At 36.8% G+C, this 24,839-nt stretch overlaps 1 protein-coding gene across 2 annotated transcripts in view; it reads right to left on the reverse strand.

Moving 5' to 3' along the window:
• Positions 1 to 24,839, reverse strand: part of GABA-B-R1 (gamma-aminobutyric acid type B receptor subunit 1) — a 178,083-nt gene that overhangs the window by 59,553 nt on the left and 93,691 nt on the right. For both annotated transcript variants that reach the window (XM_074086270.1, XM_074086277.1), the window contains exon 2: positions 5,770 to 6,408. In XM_074086270.1, coding sequence (XP_073942371.1) covers positions 5,770 to 6,393 — 624 coding nt within the window. In that variant the 5' untranslated portion in view covers positions 6,394 to 6,408. The remainder of the gene's footprint in view (positions 1 to 5,769; positions 6,409 to 24,839) is intronic.

A 24,839-nucleotide genomic window follows, 5' to 3' on the forward strand; every position in this document is an offset into this window, starting at 1 on the left:
GCTTACTACTTTGCATTTAGATTTAAATGTCAATTTTTTGATTTCAGCGCACGAATTGGAGGAGGCAGACTATTCCAAGTGAAGCCGCGGGTACAGGCACCATTTTGTACGGTACTTAAAAATGATTGTCTCAAAAAGTGTGGAATAGTTATCTATCAAGGATACTAAGTAATTGGTGAAAACATTCGTAGGTGAAAACACAAACTTTGAGACTACGTCCAACTTTTAGAAAGTTCACTTGAAAATAACAACTTTAAAATCATTTATATAATTTCAACTAAGTAGCCTTTAGACGAACTTTATTTATACTCCAGAACGGCGCTTTGAAACTTACCTGTTAGTTAAAAGTTCCAAAGAGTTAATTCTGCAAGAGTATTTATGTTTTTATTTGAATAATATTGAGCAATAAGAGGTGCAGTAAAATAGTAAGTATAAAAGTAGTAAAATAACTTGTAATATTCAGTTAAGCTTCTCTTGCCTTTGCCAATATAACCAGATTCTGGTGTTAGTAGTAAACCAATAAATGTAGTTCCACTATGAAATATGTAGGGAGATTTTTCGGAACGATGGTATACTTGTTCTAATCACATTTAGTATAGTTTAAGTTGTTGTTGTTGTTGTCCTATGGTGTGGTACAAAGGGCTACAGGGTACAAGAGGCAGTTTAATTAATTCGGAGTTTAATTAATTTCGGAGTTCTTGTAAATGAATCGTTTTTTTCATTCATATCATTTTATTAATATTACAAGAAGTGCTATAAAAGTTGCCGTCTAAAGTATTTTCTAATTTAACTGGCTGTTTTATTTTTGTTTTATATCTGAAAAGTACCGTTCACATTTGTTTTAAAAATGTTATTATTACCTAAAATAACGAGGTTAGAATCCATTGTAGCTATCGCTCCTGCTACACGGAGAAACGCTGTTAGTCAAGTTAATCATAATGCTTATTATGTAGGTACAACTACAATGTGACTCCGAAATTGGCCCCTAGACCGATGATGCAAATCACAAAGGTTATCCGAAACTCAAAACGCTGTGCGAGCCAAGTCTCGCGGGAGCTTTTGTTCAAAATACACAGAACTAACTACGGTAATAAAAATCTCCAACAATTCATGATCCCACAAAGGCCACTGCCACAACGAAAATAATCCTTTATCCAAAATTAGCTATTTTTTGATTTGCTAAGATTTTTTGGCAGGCACCAGTAACATTGAACTCAGAGATGCGCCGAGTACAACTTTTACCGAGTAACCGAGTACCGAGTATACTCGGTTCAAAGTTTCTCAAACCGAGTACTCGGCCGAGTTACTCGGTTCAGTTTTGGGGCGTGAAAACAGATTTAGACAGAGGGCCTACTCCGAAATTCGAAAATCGAAGTTCGTTTCGTACCGTCCCCGAAAACAGTGACAATCAGGGGGCCACTACCCAATTCGAAAATAACAGTTCGTATCGATTTGCTGACGCAAATTTTATTTTCTCAAACATACTTGGAAATGTATGAGACATGAAGTTTCTCATTGATGGCTCCCTAAATGCTCCCTATATTACTTCTTGGCCTAAGCCACAAGGAATGTATGAATAGTAGATTGTTGCACCAAGCAGAAACGAATTTATTACTGCACCGAGTGCCGATTTGGATCCCGAGCGTTAGCGAGGGCTTTAAAAAGCGCGAGGGCAATATAAATTACTTAATGCGAAGTGCATAATCTGCTTTACTTTCAACTATTACAGGGAAAGTAGACGAAAAAAAAACTCATGCTAAACGATTAATAAGAAAGAAATGTCACTAGCACTCGATTATTCCTTTTTTGTAAGTTTACATTCGTACTCTCAAAAAATGTCCACGGAAAATTCGCAAGGTTCCCGCCAATTTGCTTTTTATTTTATTTTATTTCTTATTTTTTTGGCAGAGTTAGTAGCCAGTAGCAGCAGGGCTGCTACGAAACTCGAAACTCGAAGTTCGTATCGTACCGCCCCTCTCGTTCTCGTATTAAGTAGTATAAGTGTCAGCAGGGCTCCTACGAAACTCGAAACTCGAAGTTCGTGTCGCGCGGTCCCTCTCACTCTCGTATTAAATAGTATAAGCGTCACAGGGACGGAACGACACGAACTTCGATTTTAGAATTTCGTAGTAGCCCTGAACCTTCACGTGGCGCTACCAGCCATCGCGAGCGAGCGTCGCGGGGATCCCCACCTTCTCCCCCGCAAATTATTCAGTAAATTCAGTTGTTGTTTTAAAGAAAATCGCATTCGGTCCGCGCATTAATTGCTTAAATATTTACAACTGATAACTCTCATTTTTGTGTTTTTAATTATTAAATACTCTTAATAACATTTTTAAACCAGCCTGTTTTATACATATGATTCCTCTTATATAATAATTTTATTTAGACCGAGTATACTCGTCAATGGAACCGTTATTCGGCCGAGTAAGAGTATAAAAAAACTTCCGAATACACCGAGTACCGAGTAGTAAACGAGTACTCGGCCCATCTCTAATTAAAATGAAAGAAAACTTGCTTTTTTAATGCCTCAGTCGAAGGATTGATCTCAACAAGTTAATTTTGCATTAAACTACGAACATAAACGGGTTATGAGTACAGAACACACAAAGAATCCATATTACTTTGCTAGTTTTTATTCAGTGGGCGGGCAGAGTGCATCTCTGTATGTTTGCGGGCGGCTGCGGCATTTTTCTTCCTCGTGAGCTGTGGCCCAGATATAACTCGCCGTGACAGCCGTTACGTGCGCGAATACTAACAGATATTTTTATTGTACGAACACTGCATTTGCCGGAAAGCGAACTACCAGAATAAACTGCTTATTTTCGATCCAGATAAGAGCATATAAGATACAGAATAAGAGCATCCAGCATTTTTAGTAAGTCACTCTAAAACCACAATATTGATAAAGAAATTAAGCAATGTAATTAGATCCAAATCAACTGACTATTTATCGACACAAAGTTGTTGATCGAATCACATTCTAATAGACATTTTCTTTAATAAAATTTAAGTCAATTATGGCTCAATGATCGCACCAAAGCGACTGGAATCGGCGATTTCTCCGTGAATTTAAATCGTTAAAATGGGAAATTACCTTCCGCTGGCTCGGAAATTCTATCCAATAAAATTTTCTTCCGTGAGCCATTCATAAATTCTCAATAATTGAATCGAACGTCAGGTTCAGCCTCTCCGATGCAATATCGTAGGCCTATGATTTTGGTTCATTTGGATTTATGGCGGGACTTACACCGGGCGGTGAGGGCGCGGGCGGTCCGTGGGATGCGATCCTTTTTGTTAATTACCGCACCAGCCCCGTCAGCTGGGCTCCGGTTTCAAATTTAATGGATTAGATCTGATATTTTACTTACCGGCACTATGGACTTAAGACCCTTAAGTATTAAGTCAAATTGAAATTCAATGTAATCCGACGCTACGCAATAAAGCTCGAGTAAGAAAATTTTAATAAGGTTTCTGATTTCATAACTTAGCAGCAATTAATAATGAAGTCTATAACGGCTTCATGTCCATGGCAAAAGGGTTCCAGCAGTATACAATTCATAATAGTGAAGTTTAAATCGCTAAATCACCCCTTTACCACCGCTTAGCTGTATAATATATGACACACCGGCGGAAATTAGGTAACTGATTGCCACTTGGAGATTAACATAAGTAACAGGTAAATTATTACATAATTTCCTGTAAAATTACAGAGTTACAATATTCCTTGTTAATAATTATAAGTGTTAATGAGTAAAAATTTGCCTTATCTCAATGTGAGAAAGGTCACTGTGGTTGCTGACCTTAAACGACTGATTTCCGTAAAAAAAGTTTAAGTTAAATATGAAATTAAAATTTTCATTTTGAATACAACACAAGCTATTTTAGTAACTATTTTTTGTTTTTATTCGGAAGTCGAATTAAATCCACTTCAAGTGGTCAGACAGTCGGACTGACTTAAAACCCAATATAAATATCAATCCGACTATACTTAAACTACGCACACATACGAGGGTCATTCCAAAAGAAATTAGGTGCTCCATGCTCGTTTGATTGATACTCGCCAGTTATACACCACCGTGAAGGCTGATTAAATAGCTATAAATTAAAAAATGGAATACTCCAGAAATCTGCGTAATATTTTTTTTTAATATTATTTTTCTGATTGATTCTGACGGGAATTTGCGGTTACAATGGAACTTAGTCTACGTGATTTTCAAGTTATGATTTATTATGACTTTAAAAAAGGTTTCAAGCCCCATGAATGTTTTGAACTTTTAGCCACGATTTTTGGTGAGTCTGCTTGTTCTCGTGCAACTGTCTTTAATTGGTTTTCTGAATTTAAAAGAGGGCGGGAGAGCTTTGAAGATTTGGTGAAGTCGGGGCGACCGCCAACCGCAGTTACTCAAGAAAATGTGCAAGCCGTGGAATAAAATATCCGTGAGAACCGACGAATTACATACGTAGAGCTTGAGCGTGATCTAAGCATTGGATCAGCAGCACTGCAAGCCATAACTCATGGACAACTGTCCCTCCATAAGCGTTGTTCGAGATGGGTGCCGCATAAACTCAACGATTTGCAGAAAGAACGCCGCGTGGATTGGTGTAAATTTATGATAAATAAATTCGATGCTGGCGAGAAGAAAACTGTGTATGATATACTGACAGGTGACGAAACATGGTTGTATAACTACGATCCTGAAACAAAGCGGCAGTCAACGGTATGGTGCTTTGAAGATGAACCGACTCCAACAAAATGTCACCGAGCACGAAGCACACAGAAACAAATGGTTGCCTCATTTTTCTGCAAGACAGGCCATATTGCGACTGTGGTGCTAGAGGATCAAAGAACTGTCAACTCAGAATGGTATGTGACAGTTTGTGCTCCACAAGGGCTGTCAGCTTGGTGTGACAAGCGGCCAAAGTCAGGAACCCAGCACCTGCTCTGGCACCACGACAACGCCGCCCCGCACACTTCTGCCAGAACACTCGACTATTTTAGTTCGAAAAATGTCACTATACTCCCTCACCCGCCATATTCTCCTGATCTGTCACCCTGTGATTTTTACCTGTTTCCAAAAATTAAAGAAAAATTAAAAGGAAGGCGATTTGAAACCAAAGAAGATGCCATGGCTGCCTATAATTATGAAATTTCTGAGGTACCCAAAGAAGAATGGTCACTGACATTTTCCAAGTGGTTTAGCGGGATGAAAAAGTGTATTCGTGCTCACGGTGAATACTTCAAAAAACTAGATAGCAATAATAAATAATAAGCCTTGTAGTTATTGAATATCTAATTTCTTTTGGCAGGACCTCTCGTAATATCTACTAAGTAATTAACACGACAAGTTAAATATTTAAAAGCTTGTAAAATGATTCATCCTACTAATGTTATAAATGCGAAAGTTTGTGAGTGTGTGTGTGTGTGTGTGTGTGTGCGTGCGTGTGTGTATGTGTATGTTTGTTACTCCTTCACGCTAAAACGGCTGGACGGATTTGTATGAAATTCGGTATGTAAATAGCTGGAAATCTGGAATAACACATAGGCTACTTTTTATTCCGATATTCTCACGGGATAGGGAAAAAATCTCAAAATAAGAGCCGTTGGGCTTAGAGTCATGAAATTTGTGCATGGTTGTTTTTAATGCAACGTCAATGAAAACAACGGGATTTTGTAAAATCCCAGAATTCCAATCGTAAGTACCGGGTCGAGTATTTTATGCGTGCGAAGCCGTGGGTAAGCACTAGTATACATATAAGATAGGATACCTTGCTGTCGTTGCTATGTAGCAGCAGTTTGAAGCCGGATAGCAAGTCGGAGCGGGCGTTGACGTCGGCGAGCGCGAGCTCGGCCGCGGGCATGCAGGCCTGGCCACCCTGCCAGCCGCCCTCGCCCTCCATGGGGAAGATGCCGCCGATGTGCAGGTCGTTGTCCCGCCGCCCTTCGCAGGACGCGCACAGGCAGCCCAGCCACAACACGAGCAGCGCCCGCGCGCTCGTGCCGCTCCTCCGCCCGTGCCTCCATCGACTCCTCGCCACGCACATAATACACTTGGCAACAACGAATAATTGCACTATTACCTCCACTAATAACGACTTAACATCGGAAATAATTGTCCTAGTTCGTAAGGAATTTACATAAGCTTTTAATTTGACTAGCGGACGCTTTGAAAAATTAATGTTCGTCCGCGCTCGCGAGAGGGAGGCGTTTTGATATAAGTGTGATATCACCCGTAAAGAGAGGAGGTATAACCTAATAAGCGTGAATTTGTGTAAAAAACATGGCTTTGGTGGTGGGTGTTGCGTCGCGCCGCGCCGAGCGAGCCCCGCGCCGCGCCGCGCCCACGTCGCGAGCGGCGGGGACATGCTGTCATTGTCCACCTCTCCGTGCATGTTCCATCTTCTCTCCTGCAACAATAGATACAACTATTAATCTTTACTGTTTATTAGCCTTTAGCCGCGGTTTCGCTCGCGATAACCAATAAAAATCTGGCATATGAATGAAAATTTCCGAATTTCACAAAATTGCTGTGGGAATTTCCAAAAATGAACACATTAATGTTGCACTAAAACACCCGTTAAAAATTTCATGTTTCTAAATAGCGATTGAGATTTCGGGATTTGATCCACATTCCGGGGAATATACCAAATTTCATCCAAATCTGTTCAGTAGTATTATCGTGAAACATACACACACACCGTCAAATTTCACATTAGTAGTAGGATTAATTATAACGTGGATGTAAACTGGGCCATATATTAAGCAGAAGTTTATTTTAGCAGAAGGTTGGGCAGGTTTCACTGAGCATTCTTGACAAATTTATGTTTCCATACAATAATTGACTTTCAGAGTGCAAGAAATTATACTAATTCAAAAATTTGGTATGTTGAGCAAATAAAAAAAAACCGGCCAAGAGCGTGTCAGACACGCCCAAAATAGGGTTTCGTAGCCATTACGAAAAAATTAAGTAATATTTTCTAAGGATTTCGTATTTTATACGGAGTCTTCCAAGTTTAGGTATATTTTATACCTTAGGCTGCTATTTAAGAGTGAAACTACTAATAATTCTCAACCAAACTTAGCCGTTATAGTTTTCCTTGAAAGTTTGATATATTTACTACCATTCCGAATTTTTTCAAAATTTTCCACCCTCCCGTTTAGATTTTAGAGGGGGGGGGCGCTCGATTGTTATGAAAATTTGCACTTTAAAGTTGAATATTTTGCAAACAAATCACTGAATCGAAAAATCGTTTTAGCAACCCCCTAATAATTTTAACAAAACTATCCAACGATAAACTATCCGTTTTTAGAATTTTGGCTCCCTACAGATGAAAATTATACTGAGTAAATTTTAAAATACCTTGCCTTATAAATAAATAAATATCACGGGACAATTTACACCAATTGATCTATTCCCAAAGTAAGCTTAACTAAGCTTGTGTTATGGGTACTAAGCAACGGATAAATATAATTATAAACTGTTTCATACCTCCATAATATTCTTGGAGAGTTTGGCTTCTAATGAGATGCTGTGCTTTCCTAGAATAGTGAAAAATATTGCAAGCTAAAGAGGAGATGATGGCTTCTCAACATTTAGGTTCATAAAATACTGGTCACAAAGATTAGACCAATGTGCAATTGTTTCATATTAGCAAATTCTAAGTATGAGCTAGAAACTAGCTATCCTTGATTTTTAATGAAACTTTTCACACAAATTTCCAATTGAATAGTTCACGTTTTCTTCAAATAGCTATTGTGCATCATCCAGACAGTGACGGAGTCTATTATTGGTCAAGTTAGCCTCAACGCCACCATTATCAACGATCGTTTCCATTCAAGTTGGCAGTCATAATATGGCTCCGGTCGGAGTTTAATATCAGCTAAGAGAGCTTCAGAACTTCGACTCGGATCTCTCAGCGAAGCGTACAAAAGCAAATCTAAGACACAAAAGCTATAACTGTCGGAGTCAAGCCCGGTCCTTCATATCTGATAATGTTCAACGAAAATATCCGCTCTCGCCTACGAAAGCGGGAATATCAGCTTTCCAAAAGTCAGCCGCTATGAAACGACAAAGTTTAATGATTCGAGACTTAGGGGCTGTTTCACCATTCATTGATTAGTGTTAACTGTCGGTTAAATGTGATGCTGTCTCCGTCTATTCGAACAAAACAAATAGAGACGGCATCACACCTAACCGCCAGTTAACACTAATCAATGGATGGTGAAACAGCCCCTTATTATCTCTCCAACACATTTTAAGTTATCAATCGAATGATAATTTAGCTACCTAATATTGAAGGGACGCCGCTGATAATATAATCATTTTGGTCTTTTTGCTTAATTGTAGATTAAGACAATTGGGTGACATTCTGGTCCACGGTATAAAAAATATGACAAAATGTCTATAAGCCTCGGTTTGTACCGTAACCGGTGTCGCCAGAAATTATGCTAACGTGCAGATTTTGAAATCTTGGTGATTTCGGTCACAAGTAGCTTCTTTTAGAAATAACCGGCCAAGTGCGAGCCGGACTCAGGAACGAAGGGTTCCGTATCATTTTCCATACAATATTAGACATTAGCAAAAATAAATCAAGTTTGTTGTATCGAAGCCCCCTTAAATATTTTTTTTATTTTAATTTGATTTTATATTTTTAAATTGATATTATATTTCAAGCGTCTACCTGTTGCCTTTATGAATATCAAGCAAAAAACAGCAAAACAATCACGTTTGTTGTATGGTAGTCCCCTTAAATATTTATTTTATTCTGTTTTTAGAATTAGTTGTTATAGCGGCCACAGTAATACATCATCTGTGAAAATTTCAAATGTCTAACTATTGCGACTCAAGAGATAGAGCCCTGTGACAGACGGACGGATAGAAAGACAGACAGACAGACAGCAGAGTCTCAGTAATAAGCTTCCATTGGCACCCTTTGGGTACGGAACCCTAAAATAAACCATCGTCTCCAAAATATTGTAGGTTTTGTAAAACAAACTCTACCTACTAAAGCTTTTTGATTCCACACGGCTGAACATGTGGCAACAGAACTACCAGATGCTACTTATGCTGTCAAATTGAAATTGAACAACAAAATCCACGAAATTATGAGTTGAACTTAGTTATGAGCGTGTCTCGTTACCATGCCTTTTCCTCTTGTTATTTCTAATTTGACACCAATAAATGGAAATATTTAAGGTAAAGTGGCTGTTACTTTCCCGATCTGACCACAAATCGAGACAATATGGAGTGGCCTCTCATCGGAACATCTGCCACACGGCATGGATACGATTGGACTCGGTCGGCCGGGAATCGTTTAATTGGCGTGATTGGCATCCGCAGGTGGCAATTAACAACTGGCAGCGACAGACAGTTTACACTCCGATGCTATCATGAAATCATGAAAGTTAACTGGTTACGGAGGCGATCCATCAGCGGCGTGTATCAGCGAGTGAAGCGTATGCCGCACGTCCTTTAAGCTATAGCTGTGCATTAGCTGTTTACACAGCCACCGCCGCCTCTTCTCGTCGTGATTTATGACCTGCCCACAAAGTAGCGGATCGCCATATCATACAAATAAGCCCAGTAAAATAATATAAGCTAGTAATATTTTCATATTAGATTTCTAATATAAGTCACACACGCGTTGATATATCGTTACCACTCTATGGAATATACAAATTTAGATCTCCCTCTCGCGTGTCCTAAGGTGTTGCTTCTCTCCGGTCTTTATTTTCTTGTTTTTTTTATGGAATTATATGCTTGAGGTATTAAGTAATATCTACCCAAATTACCTATTTACAACTACTTAGGTGACTACCCATCCCGTGTTATGTACGTAGAATCTACCTAGTTTACCTATCTTTCTATATATATAAAAGAAGAAACTGACTGACTGACTGACTTATAGATCAACGCACAGCCCAAACCGCTAGACCTAGAAACTTGAAATTTGGACGCGCACTAAGAAAAGAGTTCTCAAAACTTCCACGGGATAGGGAATAAATGGGATTTATATTTTCACTTCAAAATGGCCCTATTTCTGTAACTATAATTATTAAGACTTCAAATTTTGCATGCAAGTAGGTAATAGGCACTAACAGCTAAAAACGGTTTTCAGGATTTTTCGAAATTCCTACGGGATTGTAAAAAATATATATGTTTTTTTTCGAAAATCCCACGAACGGGCAATGCGGGATATTTAGCTCATTCCTATGGAGTATTGTGTAATTATAAAAATCTACAAAGGCGAAGTCGCGGGCAAAAGCTAGTCTTATATAGAATTAAAAGCAATGATTGTTGACTTTTTCGAGATGATGATACTAGATCATTCAGCATATATTAGTTGGCATTGCTTCCAAGAAAGAAGGAGGCAGGTAGGTACTTTCAGTGAAACATTCTTTGAAAAAATAATGGAAAGAGCGCCAAAATTAGTCACTCCGAGAATAATTATATTTCCGTCGGTCTTCATCATTGTTTATTCAGAAAACGTTTTCATTATAAAAGAACTGCAGAAAAAAAGATCCAAGTCGTTTTGAGAATTTTAATTGCTATTGAATGAAGCAATTATTTTTAAGAAGTGGCTGGGTACCTATTTGTGGTGAAAAGTATGGGAGCAATTCCCGAGCTTGCCTGAGCAGCATGCCCTTCAAAGCTCTTTTAGTTTTCTTTACCTACCCGTTGTTTCTTTGAAAACTGGTTCGAGCGTTGCATATGAGTACCTACATATTTATTTAATAAACGTTTTTTTTACTTTATTTTATTATATTTCGCACATATTTAACCTTGTGATTTGACTAAATAGATTGACTTCGCAATCACACTAAACAATCTAATTTAATATGAATTACTTGTGAAATACATTGTGTTTTCATGCGATGGCCAAGTCAATCTAGTTATTTAAAACATAACAGATTTTTAATATTGATATGGTTACTATAAGATGTTGTTAGGTTAGCTAATTATGTAATAAATAACTTAGACAGAAGACTGTTAAGTAGGGACTGAATAAATTAACCGACTTGGTATTACATGGATCTCACAACTTTTTTACGGTAGAAGAACTGTGTTGCGAGACTTGTTTTTTTTTTCAAGTTATTTTTTTATTGGGATTGGTTTTTTCCGATGCAGAGACGTTCATTATTAAGGAGTCCTGGTGCTTCTCCACCCGTCCCATTTCACCATATGCATTACGACGAGCATGGCTTAGCTACTGTGTTAAAGTAATTGAATTCAACACGTGAAGTAGTAGCTCCGGTGGTCAACTGTGGTCTTCAAGTTCCACTTTACCAAATAATTATTTTCAAGAGCATATGTACGAGTCATTACTAAATATATCCAAGTTACCATAGGTGTCCCTATAATATTTGAAGAGTTCCCTTGTTTTCCTTAGGATCCAATCATCAGATCCCGATTTGGTGCTTATGGGACCTAATTGGAGGTATACATATACAAACAAAAAATAATTCAGATCGGTTCATAAATGACGGAGTTCTGAGGTAACAAACATTTAAAAAAATACTAGTGTATTAATAATCTTGTCTAAATATCCAAGCTCCACGACAGTTAAAGTGGATAGATGGACTTTTGATCCGTTTACCTAGTCATTAGTTATTCTCACTCTGACATTGAAAGCGGAATTGCAATTAAATAGACAGTAAAGGTGAGATGAAAGCGTCGCATCGGCTAGCTTCCTGGTTGACGGGGGGGCTAATGCAATCGGACCCATCTATTGCGGCAATTTCTGCGGAAATCATATAAAAGCACCCCTGCCGCTCACCCTGTTTCCTATAATTTTATCGGGTTAACTTCATACCTTCAGCATCCTACTAACATTATAAGTGCGGTGTGTGTGTGTGTATGCGTGCGTGCGTGCGTGCGTGCGTGTGTGTGTGTGTGTGTGTGTGTGTGTGTGTGTGTGTGTGTGTGTGTGTGTGTGTGTCTGTGTGGACATCTGGCCCAAACTGCATAACAAAGTTCAAGTAAATAGTATTAGCGAATTTGTATGCAAATTTAAATATAGTAATAGGTACTATTTTTTGTACTTAATTATGCATTTGGGCCCAGGAATAATACTTTTTATTCCGATATTCACACGGGATTGGGATAAAATCTTGAAATCTCATTCGCTGGGTAGGTATAGCGTCATTAAATTTGGCACTGTGGTTTAAAATGCAACGTCTAAAAAGACCACGATTTATTTTTTGGAAACTCGCACGGGAATTTAGTTAACTCCCGTGATTTCAATTCAATTGCTAGATCTGATGATTTACGCGTGCGAATTTTGTTTTAAGTCACTATTTTTAAATAGTGAAATTTATTTTTAATAAGGTTCATTATTATAAAAAAAAATTGATGACAGAACACATCACATTTTGTCTCAATAGACAGTGCCAGACATAATAGGCATATGTTCATGTTGATCATCTCTATTGGACTGAACACCATATAATTTAACTGCTAATATAGAGCTTACCCTATAATAACTTATTATAGCCTACTGACAATGAAGTAAAATACATAGTCAATACTGATTAGTAATTACGTTTTATTTGACCAATCCACCTTCAATCAATCAAAATTGGTTACCTTTGACATATTTTTATCATGACCCGGGCGACCGAGCTTTGCTCGTTCGAAAACTCAATAATAAGCGTTTTCCCAGAGATAAGACCAAGCTAGATCGATTTGTCATCCCCGAAAACCCCCACATACCAAATTTCATCGAAATCGTTGGAGCCGTTTCCGAGATCCCCGAAATATACATATATATACGACGACCAGATGGCCTAGTGGTTAGAGAACCTGACTACGAAGCTTGAGGTCCCGGGTTCGATTCCCGTGTCGGGGCAGATATTTGTATGAAAAATACGAATGTTTGTTCTCGGGTCTTGGGTGTTTAATATGTATTTAAGTAAGGTATATATCTATCTAACTAAGGTTACCGAAATAGCCCGAAGAATTGCGAAACTAAAGTGGCAGTGGGCGGGGCACATTGCTCGCAGGACTGATGGCCGATGGGGCCCGAAGGTTCTCGAATGGCGTCCGTGGACCGGGAGACGAGCTGTCGGTACGCCTCCAACAAGATGGAGCGACGACTTGGTTAAGATCGCGGGATCGCGGTGGATGCGGAAAGCACAAGACCGGTCTGAGTGGAGAGCCTTGGGGGAGGCCTATGTCCAGCAGTGGACGTCTTTCGGCTGACATGATGATGATGATATATCTATCTATACAATTATATTTATCCGTTGCTTAGTACTCATAACACAAGCTTTGCTAAGCTTACTTTAGGACTAGGTCAATTGGTGTGAATTGTCCCGTGATATTTATTATTTATTTATTTATTATATACAAGGTTTTAGGTAAATAAATGAAAACCAGAAAGTATTTTGCTCAGAATCGATAGTAGAATCGATTACACTATGTTTTAAATTAGGTTGTGTTTGTGTTCTTAAATCCCTTTTTTATTGTGCCCAGTCTAAAAGTTATGACTGCAACAGACGCCAATTTACATTTGGCAACTATATTTTCTGTAACTTAAATTTAGATTTGTCACTAAACTGCGATACCCTAATTATTATATCTGTCCCTAAGAAATATATTGGTCATCAAATTAATCAAATCTGTCTCTAATTATGAGTCATCTGATTAATGTAAACCTGTATCCTAAATTATAGTTCGATCATCAAAATTCGATCACCAAAATATTGATCTGTCACCTAATAAATAGATCAGTTCCTTAATTCGATGCTTCTACCTATTCTACTAAGGCAGGTCAGGTTAGGTACGACAACGAGCGAAGCGAGGAGGAGTGTTAGGTAGAACTGCGACCCTCAGTCCGCGAGCGTGCCGCGGCAGCAGCCTGCGTAGTGCCACAACCGAACATTTTTTGCTTATACTTGTATGATGAATATAAATGTTTGTAGTAGGTACATACTTGAGTCTTGGATGTTTGTATGTATTTAATTATATATGTATGTATTATGTCTACCCGTCACAGAGTACATATATAGTACCCGTTGTTTAGGACACATAGAACAAGCTTTGCTTAGTTTGGGGCTGGGTCAATTGGTGTAATTTGTGAGATGAGAAGATATTATTATTATTATTCCATTCATTGTATCTCATTATCGTCGAATTTCAGTTTAATTATTTGATGATCAATATTACTTTCCAGTGATTATAATTAATTTTTAGAAAGCCATTTCTATATTGTTTGGTGATTCAGTTCAACCCAATATAATTATTTGAAGATCAATATAATTTCCGAGTAATTTTTAAATAATATTTAGGTAACCGTTTTAATATTATTTGGTGATTCAATTTAGGTAATAGATTTACTATTTTAGGAACAAATATTATTTAATAGGGTGCCGCAAAACGGATTTATTAGGTGATCAATAAAATCATATCCTTAAAATTTTAGCGAGGTTGCATACTATTTCGATAATTTATCACTGGCCGTTTTGTTGGCAATGTGTGAGAGATTTTTCCTTCTTCTCTTCTAAAAACATCAAAGCGCATCTGACAAATACAAATTACGTAAGTGTAGAGATAGTCTAAGGTGTAGAGTTAGAACGCGAATATCTTTTAAAATCTTCGATCAACATTAAATAAAGAAGGTATTCAAAAATAAATGCAATCAACAAACTTAAAATGAGAAAATTAATTTTGGGGTGTCTTAGGTTTTCAGTTATTTAATAATACCTTATATACCTTATTTATTTATTTTATATCACTGGACCGGCGCGCGGCAGCCCTGTGAAATGAGTCCGTCTAGACGATGCCACCGGGCAGTTGCAGATTCATAAGTAAAACGTGGAATGCGGCATGCGTGGTAAAATATATTATTATTTTCTATCGGTCCCACCGGACACGTCTAAGTGATCAATGGAGTTGTCATATGACGGAAAACCTTTTTTAAATGCGTTCCCTAAAAAGTCATGTTATACTTCTGCTGAGAACGGACGGGCCCGTCAAACACGATACGTAGTTTTCGACATAAATGCTACTCATGAAGGTTCACCCTTTCGAGGGCCAAGCTCATGAGAAATATATTATTTTATTACGTCTCAATTTTGTTGTTTCCCTAGGGGTTAGTTTTGTTGGCAAAGTAAACATCACTTTCTTACAATCGAGACTTACTGAGACACCTCGCTGCATGACTAAAATAGAAGCGTTTTTACTCTCAAAAATCACGAGTGTTAAACGTTAAATATTATTTACGTGAAACATTTTGTAAAACTTCACGGAAATCGCACTTGGAACCTCAAGTCGCCAAACAAGGCTATTCATTATAACATAAGCATTCCTATAAGCTGAGCGTAAGTAGACAATCGTTCAAATAGATAAGCACAGCAACAGTACAAAATAGATTAAATCGATTAACACCCTCGCTTGTCCTAAATTGGTCAACCAAAGTTAACGGTTACAGAAAACAACTTTCGAGTTATTGCTCATAAAATTGTTTTGAGCTGATTAAAGTAATAAACCAGAGTAAATTATTGAGGAAGATAAAAGTACAAAAAACAGGGTGGCCTCTGCAAGGATAGAAAGCCGTTCTGTTAAGAAAATACGGCACTCTTGGTATTTGATTTGATACATTTTTGTAGCCCTCGGCGTAAGCCCGGCGTCGAAAATCTTACCTAGTCCGGGGTCTTAAGCTCGTGCCTTTTTTATAATGGGTGATTCTAGGGACATGAGCAGGAGTGAAAGGGGTGATGGGGACATTTACACTGAGCAACTTTTACTATGGGACCAGCCAAGAAATCGCGAAAAAAACATATAATCAAGAGATAATTTATCGCTAGCTATCCGAAATGTATAGAAAAGCAGTTTTTTTTGCCATTTTGTGGCTGGTCCCATAGTAAAAGTTGCTCAGGGTGAATCTCCCCATCACCCCTTTCACTCCTGCTCATGACCCCGGAATCACCCAGTATAGACGGTGGGGTCAGTTGTTATATTTACTATAGGTGACGTGCCATATCATTATTGTGTCAGTGACAGCTCAAATATTCCCAGTAAGTACCTAATGGTTCCCGATTGTTAGTTTTTATTTAAAGTTTTTTAATAGCGGTCGTTTTTTATTTTGGTTTATGGTTGATATTCCAAGTATGTCTCCTATCTAATAATCATTATCAAGTTCTCGAAAAAGTCAAGACTATACAAACCATTGTGTGTTCATTGTTGCTAAGTATTTAATTTTAATAAATACACGTCTATTTTCCCCTGACAAAAAATGAGCGTGTTAAAAGTTTATCGTGTACGTGTACCCATAAATGTGTAGGTATGTGTGCCTGTCTGTTGCATCGCAGCTCCCGAACGGATGGACCGATACTGAAGTGGTTTTTTTGTTGAAAGCTAGAAAAAATTGATCTAATTTTTAGTAGATAAATATTGAAATGTATCTGTCGAAAGACTGCATCGTTGTTTAATTACTTACGTATATCGAAAAAAAAACCTAATTTATTTTGGAAAGATTTAGTGACACATCTATTATTATATAAACCTTCAACGGGTATCTAGAGTAGGTACTCGTGCAACGTAATTAGTAGGTCCTTACTCGGTGGTCGTAAATTATTACAATCATTGTCATTAAACTTGTGTAATCTTATTCCCCAAAGTATTACCAAAATTCAAGTCAGTCCGACCACTGACGTGGACGAAGGATACAAGTTTTTTTTCACCTAATACCTAATGTAACAAGTAACGCTCAGGAAAAGTTAAGTAAAAGCTTGTAAAAATAAGCTCAGCTTACGGTAATTGTGCTTTTACTGGCATGCGACATTGTACTCGTAGGAACAGTCTATGAGCTTCTGCCTCCGTCGTAAACTGGAAATTTACGATCCGATTGTGTCCGATGGTGGTTCCAGCCAGCGTCGAACTGTTAATACGTCTATGTTAGACGGTAGCCTAAGACAAAGTAGCGCAAAAACATGTTTTTGCATTTTTTCGTTTTTACGTTGCCGTTTTATTACCCCACTTACTGGGGGAACGACGATTCGTGCAGATGGGACAGCCTTTCACATTAGGGTCATTGTCAAAAAGTTACAGGTTCAACATAACATTAATTTTTAATGCATACCTACTGATATTTCTTGTCAACTTTCTGAAAATGGGTCCTTCGTCGACTCTTTATTTCATCATTATCGGTATCATTTATTTATACACAAAATATACAAAATTACAAATGGGTTATTTATGAGCATAACAAAAATGAAAAGAAAATCAAAATTGAAACTACCTTATTCTAAACCTAAAAAAGTATGTTTTTGCAAATATCGGTGTACCTACTGCTTTTCGGCGAAATATGTTTCGCCAAATTTCACTTAGCAACCAACCTTTCGCCGAAGTTTCATTTGGAAAACCAATCGTTGGCATAACTTTACTTCGCATTTTTAGGGCTCTGGAGCCAAAATGGCAAAAACGGAACCCTTATAGTTTCGCCATGTCTGTCTGTCTGTCTGTCCGTCCGTCCGCGGCTTTGCTCAGGGACTATCAATGCTAGAAAGCTGTAATTTTGCACGAATATATATGTAAACTATGCCGACAAAATGGTACAATAAAAAAATCAAAAAAAATTTTTTTGGTTACCTCCCATAGACGTAAAGTGGGGGTGATTTTTTTTCTCATCCAACCTTATAGTGTGGGGTATCGTTGGATAGGTCTTTTAAAACCATTAAGGCTTTGCTGAGACGATTTTTCGTTTCAGTGATTTGTTTGCGAAATATTCAACTTGAAAGTGCAAATTTTTATTAAAATCGAGCATCCACCCCCCTCTTAAATCTAAGCCGGTGGATGAAAAAAATTGAAAAAATTCAGGATTGTAGTAAGTATATCAAACTTATAAGGAAAACTATAACGGCTAAGTTTGCTTGAGAATTATTAGTAGTTTAAGAGTAAATAGCAGCCTATGGTATAAAATATACCTAAACTTGGAAGATTCCGTATAAAATACGAAATCCTTAGAAAAATATTACTTATTTTTTTCGTAATGGCTACGAAATCCTATTTTGGGTGCGTCCGACACACTCTTAGTCGGTTTTTTTATTCTTAAATATTTCGCAACATTTTTATATTGCAAGATTTTACTTCATGCTTTTATTTTTATGTGCCAAATATTTTTTGTAGCAAATGATTGGCTCAGGCAAATAACAAATACGGTATTTGATAACTCTTGAATTTTCCGTGTCTTATATATTACTTATTATGAAAATACATCTTATATATTATTATGTATTATTATGAAATATGTACATATACAGACAGTGTTTAGCGAAGAGAAAACTTAAATCGGTTGAAAATTTGATTTATAGTGATTTTTTTGAAAAATCTATATACCTGTCTCTTTCGCAAACGCTTTTCTCTGCGGAGCAAATATGGCGCTACTTGTGTGTGACGCCACATGCAAGTACTTAGGTATGTTTTTCGTTATCTAATCTTGAATCTCAAACCTTTACAGCTTTGTTATTTGTAAAGGTAGCTTAAAAATTGTTTCTCTATTCGATAACAGGCATTGTGAAGTTTTAATATATAATACGTATAAAAATAGTCAAATACCGTATGGTCAAATAACATTTGGCCAATCTTTATACATTATGTATATCACTCATCGTATATAATAAAATGAATAAATGTAAAACTATGTGGCGGCGAGTGAGCGAAGCGAGCGAGCAAGACGTGGCTGGGTAGGTTAGGGTTAGAAGTGGATAGGTTAGGGTCTAAGGCGGGAGCTAAGCGTAGCCGTAGCTCCCGCCTTAGCCTTCGATGTTAGGTTTTTTTTTTTGTAACAGAACAGAAAAAAATAATGGCTTGCTTGTTTGCTTGCTAAATTAAGGTACGAAAACATAAATGACATCTTAAAAAAATGCCAGTTAATTTGCATAATAATAATTTATCAAATCATAAGTTAGGAAATGATTATCAGTGCGAAACGTTGAGTTGGGAAATAACATTTCGCGTTAATAAAAATATGGGATAAATAGTTTGGGAGCTAATAATTTAGGGCGGGATGCCCATAAAGGTGACTGCGTTTCCTCGTTGTATGACAATGCCAATACGTTGACCGAGGATTGAGCCAACCCTATCGTCAACTGTGAATCTTCGTTGATGTTCGTAATCCTAATGTTTAAAACCTCAACTAACAAAGTCAGCATGATCAATATTTTGATTGATGCAATAATAGTTCAGTGAATTTCCGTAATCAATATAACTTGGGGCCCAATAAATTTGATCACGGCTAAAAGCTATCGGGGTTGCGAGCTCTTTAGCGAAGTAACTCTGAACCGCAACGCCGTTGTGTGTAGCGGCGGCTCATGGATAAAAGCGTAATTACACCCTCTTGAGCGGAAACTCGGTTTCTTTGACTAACTATTAACTGTTGGTTGAAGAACTTAGCGCACAATCGCGGATGTGCAGCCTTACTAACTAGCAACCGATTCTAATGCGCCTTATGCTACGGGGACTCGTTGTTGGAATCATTCGATTGGATTAATAAATGTCATTGTTTGCAGTGGTTTATACACGTTTACACGTATTGCTACTTGTACTATTACTTATTCTGTGGTATTACGTACCTTGACCAATAAATTTCTGAATAGTTTCAATTTAGCGAAACTAATGAGCTGTTATCATTAAAGTATAGTTTAGATATGGTTGGATTAGTCTTATAGCGAAATTTCAATCATCAGATAAACTTTAAAAAACATAATTTTTAAGACTAGGTATTTATAGTATTTTATGCAACTGTTGTATAAGTGAGGTCTTAAAACGCGAGTTGGCGTAGGAAGCAATATGAGCCGCAGGCGAATGCCGCTATGAAAGAAGCCACGAGCGTTTTAAAACCAAGTTATGCAACGTAATATACAATACTGTTTCTACGACTTCTTTTAAATCATCATCAGGTTAAAGATTTCCATTTCTACACACATCTGACACATTCAACACGGTATGAAACTCGTATGAAATTAAATATGAATAAAGCGTTTCGCGCCAATTCCGGGAATGAAATTTGACATAAGTAATAAGTAGGTAATTATTTCGTTTATCATCATCATCATCCCATCCTATATATGCCCCCCTGCAGGGCACGCTTCCTCTCAGAATGTTTTGTTTTTCATTTATGGTTAGTTTTTTTTTATTCACGCTAAATTGCCAGTGGCTCGATCACTTTTAATACTTTTATGACAAACAACACTTGAAACGAATGGAAAATGCTCAATTTAGGACTAAACATAGGTACAGTAAAATATAATATTATTCTTTGTTTATAAAATATGGATACAACTTTTTTTGACCGATTATTGATTATAGTAACTGAATAAAAATGTTGTTGAAATAATTTCAATTTAATGTTGGTAATACTGTATTCATTCAAAATAGAGGTTGGGAATTCTAAATTTAAAAGTTAACTGTCAAAGGAAGTTCATTAAATAAAAATAAAAAAAATCAGAATAACATTACAAAATTTTATAATTACTTAGCTAATAATCTTTATTATTTAACATTTTATAACTAACTATATTATTTTACCTATTGAATTAAACTGTATTATTATGAATTTCAAAGCAATTTAAAGGAATCCATAAGTGTGCTTTATGAGTCATACATAGAGTCATAGGCTTTTTCCCGGACTTATTAGGCATGTATAATAATATTATTGTATTCGTGTTCGTAGACCTTTCAATGTGAAATAAAACAACAGGAGCAAAAACAAATTAAAGACGCTATTTACATAGGTAATTTTTGTGTGACTGACCTACCTAATTATAATGCACGGCACGTAAGTAAAATCTGCGCAGAATTTTTTTTGTGGGTCTCAACCGTAGTGAGACGAGATGGATACGTGCGGTGCGTCTGCGTCGCGACCGCGTATCCATCTCGTAGTATCGAGACAACGAGTAGTTTTGCGCATATGCGTGTAATTTATATTCAGTTCAGATTTAATTTTTTGTATTGAAAGCAGAATTAAAATGCCACCAGGAAGAATATACAACCAATGTAAGAACCATAGAGCCTTACATAGAGCAAGCGCATGAAATAATTATTTATGACGTGTGATCGTATGACTTTATAATAATAACTGATTAGTTGAATGCATCAGCTTGTTTGAGTCATGAGTATATACTTATTTCTATTGAAACCTAAACACATAAGATTAAAAACTTGTAAGCCAAAATAATAAATAAGCATTTAACATTTCTTTAATCGAGTGTACCTGCGCAATAGCGGCCATGTTGGTTTTACTTACTTTATACAGTAACAGTACCTACCCGGCGATAAAGATTGCACATCGGTCTTTGGAAAAAGACAATTGGCTGTTCTCGACGATTTCCGAACACTGGCGACCGTCCATGAATCATCGTATTTATTAAGTGACGTTTTTTATCAAATTAGTAGCAAATTTATTTCACACATCATTTTAAATATCAATTTAATTTCCAAATTTTAGTTGTACATTTTATATGAAAATCCCCTTCCCCCGTTGAAGTCGCCAACTTCGCCATACTTACGGATCATTTTAAATAGTGACCTATCATATTTTTAAGTCTAGAAATAAGGAAGTCCCATAGAAACTCCCCCCTAATAAGTAGAAAACTACTTTTTCTTTCTTTATCTTTGCCTACAGAGATCATTTGTATTTGTAATCAGGATCCACCAATCACCATACCAATTTTCATACTGCTAAGTCCAGAAATGAGAAAATTTCCATACAAACTTTACCCCCCATTTTACCCCTTTAGGGGGGATTATGGTCAATTTTACCTACATAGATTATTTATAATTGTAATCGAGAACTTATATACCTATTTTCATACTTCTAAGTTCAAAAATGAGACAATTACATATAAACTTCACCCCCTTAGGGGTTTAATTAGTTTACGTCAAATTGCATGGTTACATGTAAACTTCGGATATCTATAGAGAGCTGTTACAACTACTACAAAAATAATAGTTCCCTCTTTTTCCTAAAGATGCCATCGTACAATTAAAAGTTTTGGGGGTTTCAACAACTCTTTATTAGTACCTACCTATATATTTTCATCTAAATGTGTCCGTACTCTATTGCACATGTATGTACAACGACTGACCATCGCCACATAAAGTAATGTGTCACAACGCTCTACGAAGTCGAAATTAGCTGAGTCTCTTTCCAGAAACCGATGTGCAATCTTTATGGCCGGATAAGCTACAGGTGAAAAAGTAAGTGGCCGCGCTAACTAAGCCTAATGTTGCTTTACGATGAGGGATTAGCGTACAACTCGCGAACCTTTTGTAACGAAGCGGGGGGCTTTGAAATTTGACTAAACCAGAGAGGAAAAATAGGTATACTTCATTTTTTTGCATTACAAAGAAGGTAAGTGATCTTGACGTGTCTTTTTTATTGCACTTTTGAAAAATAAGTCACAGCAAATATGTAACAATTAGCAAGGAAATATGATAATTTACATACTTTTGATATCATAAGTAATAGTTATTTTTTTATGTTTTTCAATAGAAAGACTCATCAAGATTGTTAACCTTTTTTCTAATGCTAAAACAAAAACGAAGTATTGGCTCTGTGCACGACATCAGCGCCACCTAGCGTCCGCAATTTTTTTGGCTCTTATGCTCTGACGTTTTGAAATTTCATCGCGACATTGTGACAAAAATCAAACCTATAACGTATTATTTAATGATACAAAATTACTGTGATACCGTGATTTGGGTGGACAAAAGGTTGTGAATTCATTTTTGGTCATTAAAATTTAAATGAGGTAAGTAAAATTTATTAAAAAAGTGTGTTTTATTTTCGTTATATCAGGGTTTGTTTACTTCATGTTTAGTTGTACTTTTACTACAAAACGAAAAGATAAAGCTATCTTTTGGTTTCTTTGAATAACAGTAAAATTATATAATTGTTCTTATATCGCTAGTAATAAATTAAATATCATTTTCAGATCAAAATGAGTATCATTTTGAAGACCGGTTTTGTGAGTATCACTCAATATAAAATTTCAACCACAAACCGTTTCATAAGGAAAATTGTTGCTGGGCATGTCCGAAATGTAGAGGAATTAAGAACAAAACAGGGACAGTGTTCAATAATTCAAGCTCGCATCATAACACAAACATCTATTACTAAAATTAGGTAGTAAAAGTCTATACAAATTGCTTAGTTAGATTCATATGAGTATGACAGATGACAGAGCCTAGATTATTTCTTCTTTTGACCACTATGAGCGCTGTGATAGATTTCATTACTACCTAGTACTTCGCACCCTCCCAATAAGTAGGTAGGTACTGTAACGATGACAAATGACAAACCAATTCGACATTGGTTACGAACATGCTACTTACAACTACATAAAACAGGTCATTTGCTTAAGTTTTTCAAATCAGACTTCGCGGAACTTATACTATGTAGCTGCCAAATCCCTCTCATTCGGCGGCTGGATTGAAATTGGTTACAGAATACTACGCTTTAGTAACGTGGTGCAACTTGATGCAACTCACCCGTAGTTTTAAAATGTTTGGAACTTACCTGTGAAAAAATTCAATAGTGTGTGAAGTTACCAATCCGCACCTGGCTCGCGTGAGAACTAACTAAGTCCCAAGCCCTTTCATTCTGAGCAGAGACCTGTAGCTACCTGGCCTTAGGCATGCCGTATTTAGGTCGAGATCAAATTAAATCTCGTCTCACAGATATAGAGTTGCCATGGATATTATGTACTTACGTCAAAATCTTGATAATAAAATATTAGTAAAAAGAACTCCAAAAAATAAAAGATTTGTCTACCACCACCCGTCACTTTGTATGCAAATGTGTTGAACACTACAATACATTTCGCTATTTGTATTCTGGCTAATTGCTTTTCCTTTCAACGCCGCCGCGCCAACGACGAGTTATTTTCTTTGTACTCGGAACACCTTGCCGGCGTCATAAATTGTAGGATTGCTCCACTCTACCGGTCTACCGATTTCAGTAGTCGTTCATTGCAAACGATTCAAAGCGTTGTGGAATACTTAAATATCCAGTTAACTGAGCACGCTTCATTCATTTGCACAATTTTTTTATAAAACTTGATTTAAATAGGCAAATATGTACCTTCCCGTTCATTACAATAAGCCTTCGCAGCGGAATTAAAGCTGAAAGTTAGTATTTATTTTCCGGTTCAAAGAAATTTACTTTTCATTTTCTTTGAAACAAAGTAGGAACGGTTAGCTTTAGTCTGTCGACGTCACATTTCGCCTTGACATTAATATTTTACGGGGCAAGTTCATAACAGTTGAAGTTGCACCATGGCGGGGCTGCCCTAGTGATGACTTTCAAACAACGAAGCTGTTGTTTAATTTTTAAATTCCCTAGCGAGCAGGGTAGGGCCGCGGCAGCTGCACTTCTGCCGGCTCAATTACTTCCACTGCCTGGCCCGTGACTGCTGCGTCAATACAGAATAATGCTTTCTTTTTTATATTTCTTAAAAATGTTAAAGTTATTCCACATTGATTGAGGAATCAACCGCCTGTATCTACTTACAGTTTAAACAACGGTTTTATGCGTTTTGAGCTACAAGATTAGTTAACGTAATTCTGTAACATTATGTTAAATTCAATTTAATAACTGTTTAGTGCATTTGAATGTTGTGTATTTTATTTATAAAATGAATAATAATTAGATTTACATTAACAGTGCTTTGATCTCAAAATACAAATTCAAAACTACGAACAAATGATACAAACAGCGTCTTTTACGGCAATCTGTTAATGTAACGAGGTGTGATACAACTCGTTTCTTCGTAACTCTTTGGACTGTCTGGTTTAGCACACATTCTAAAAAAGTTACATTTAAATTCAAATTACCTT

The sequence above is a fragment of the Choristoneura fumiferana genome, chromosome Z (genome assembly GCF_025370935.1).
Source record: "Choristoneura fumiferana chromosome Z, NRCan_CFum_1, whole genome shotgun sequence".
Taxonomy (NCBI): Eukaryota; Metazoa; Arthropoda; class Insecta; order Lepidoptera; family Tortricidae; genus Choristoneura; species Choristoneura fumiferana.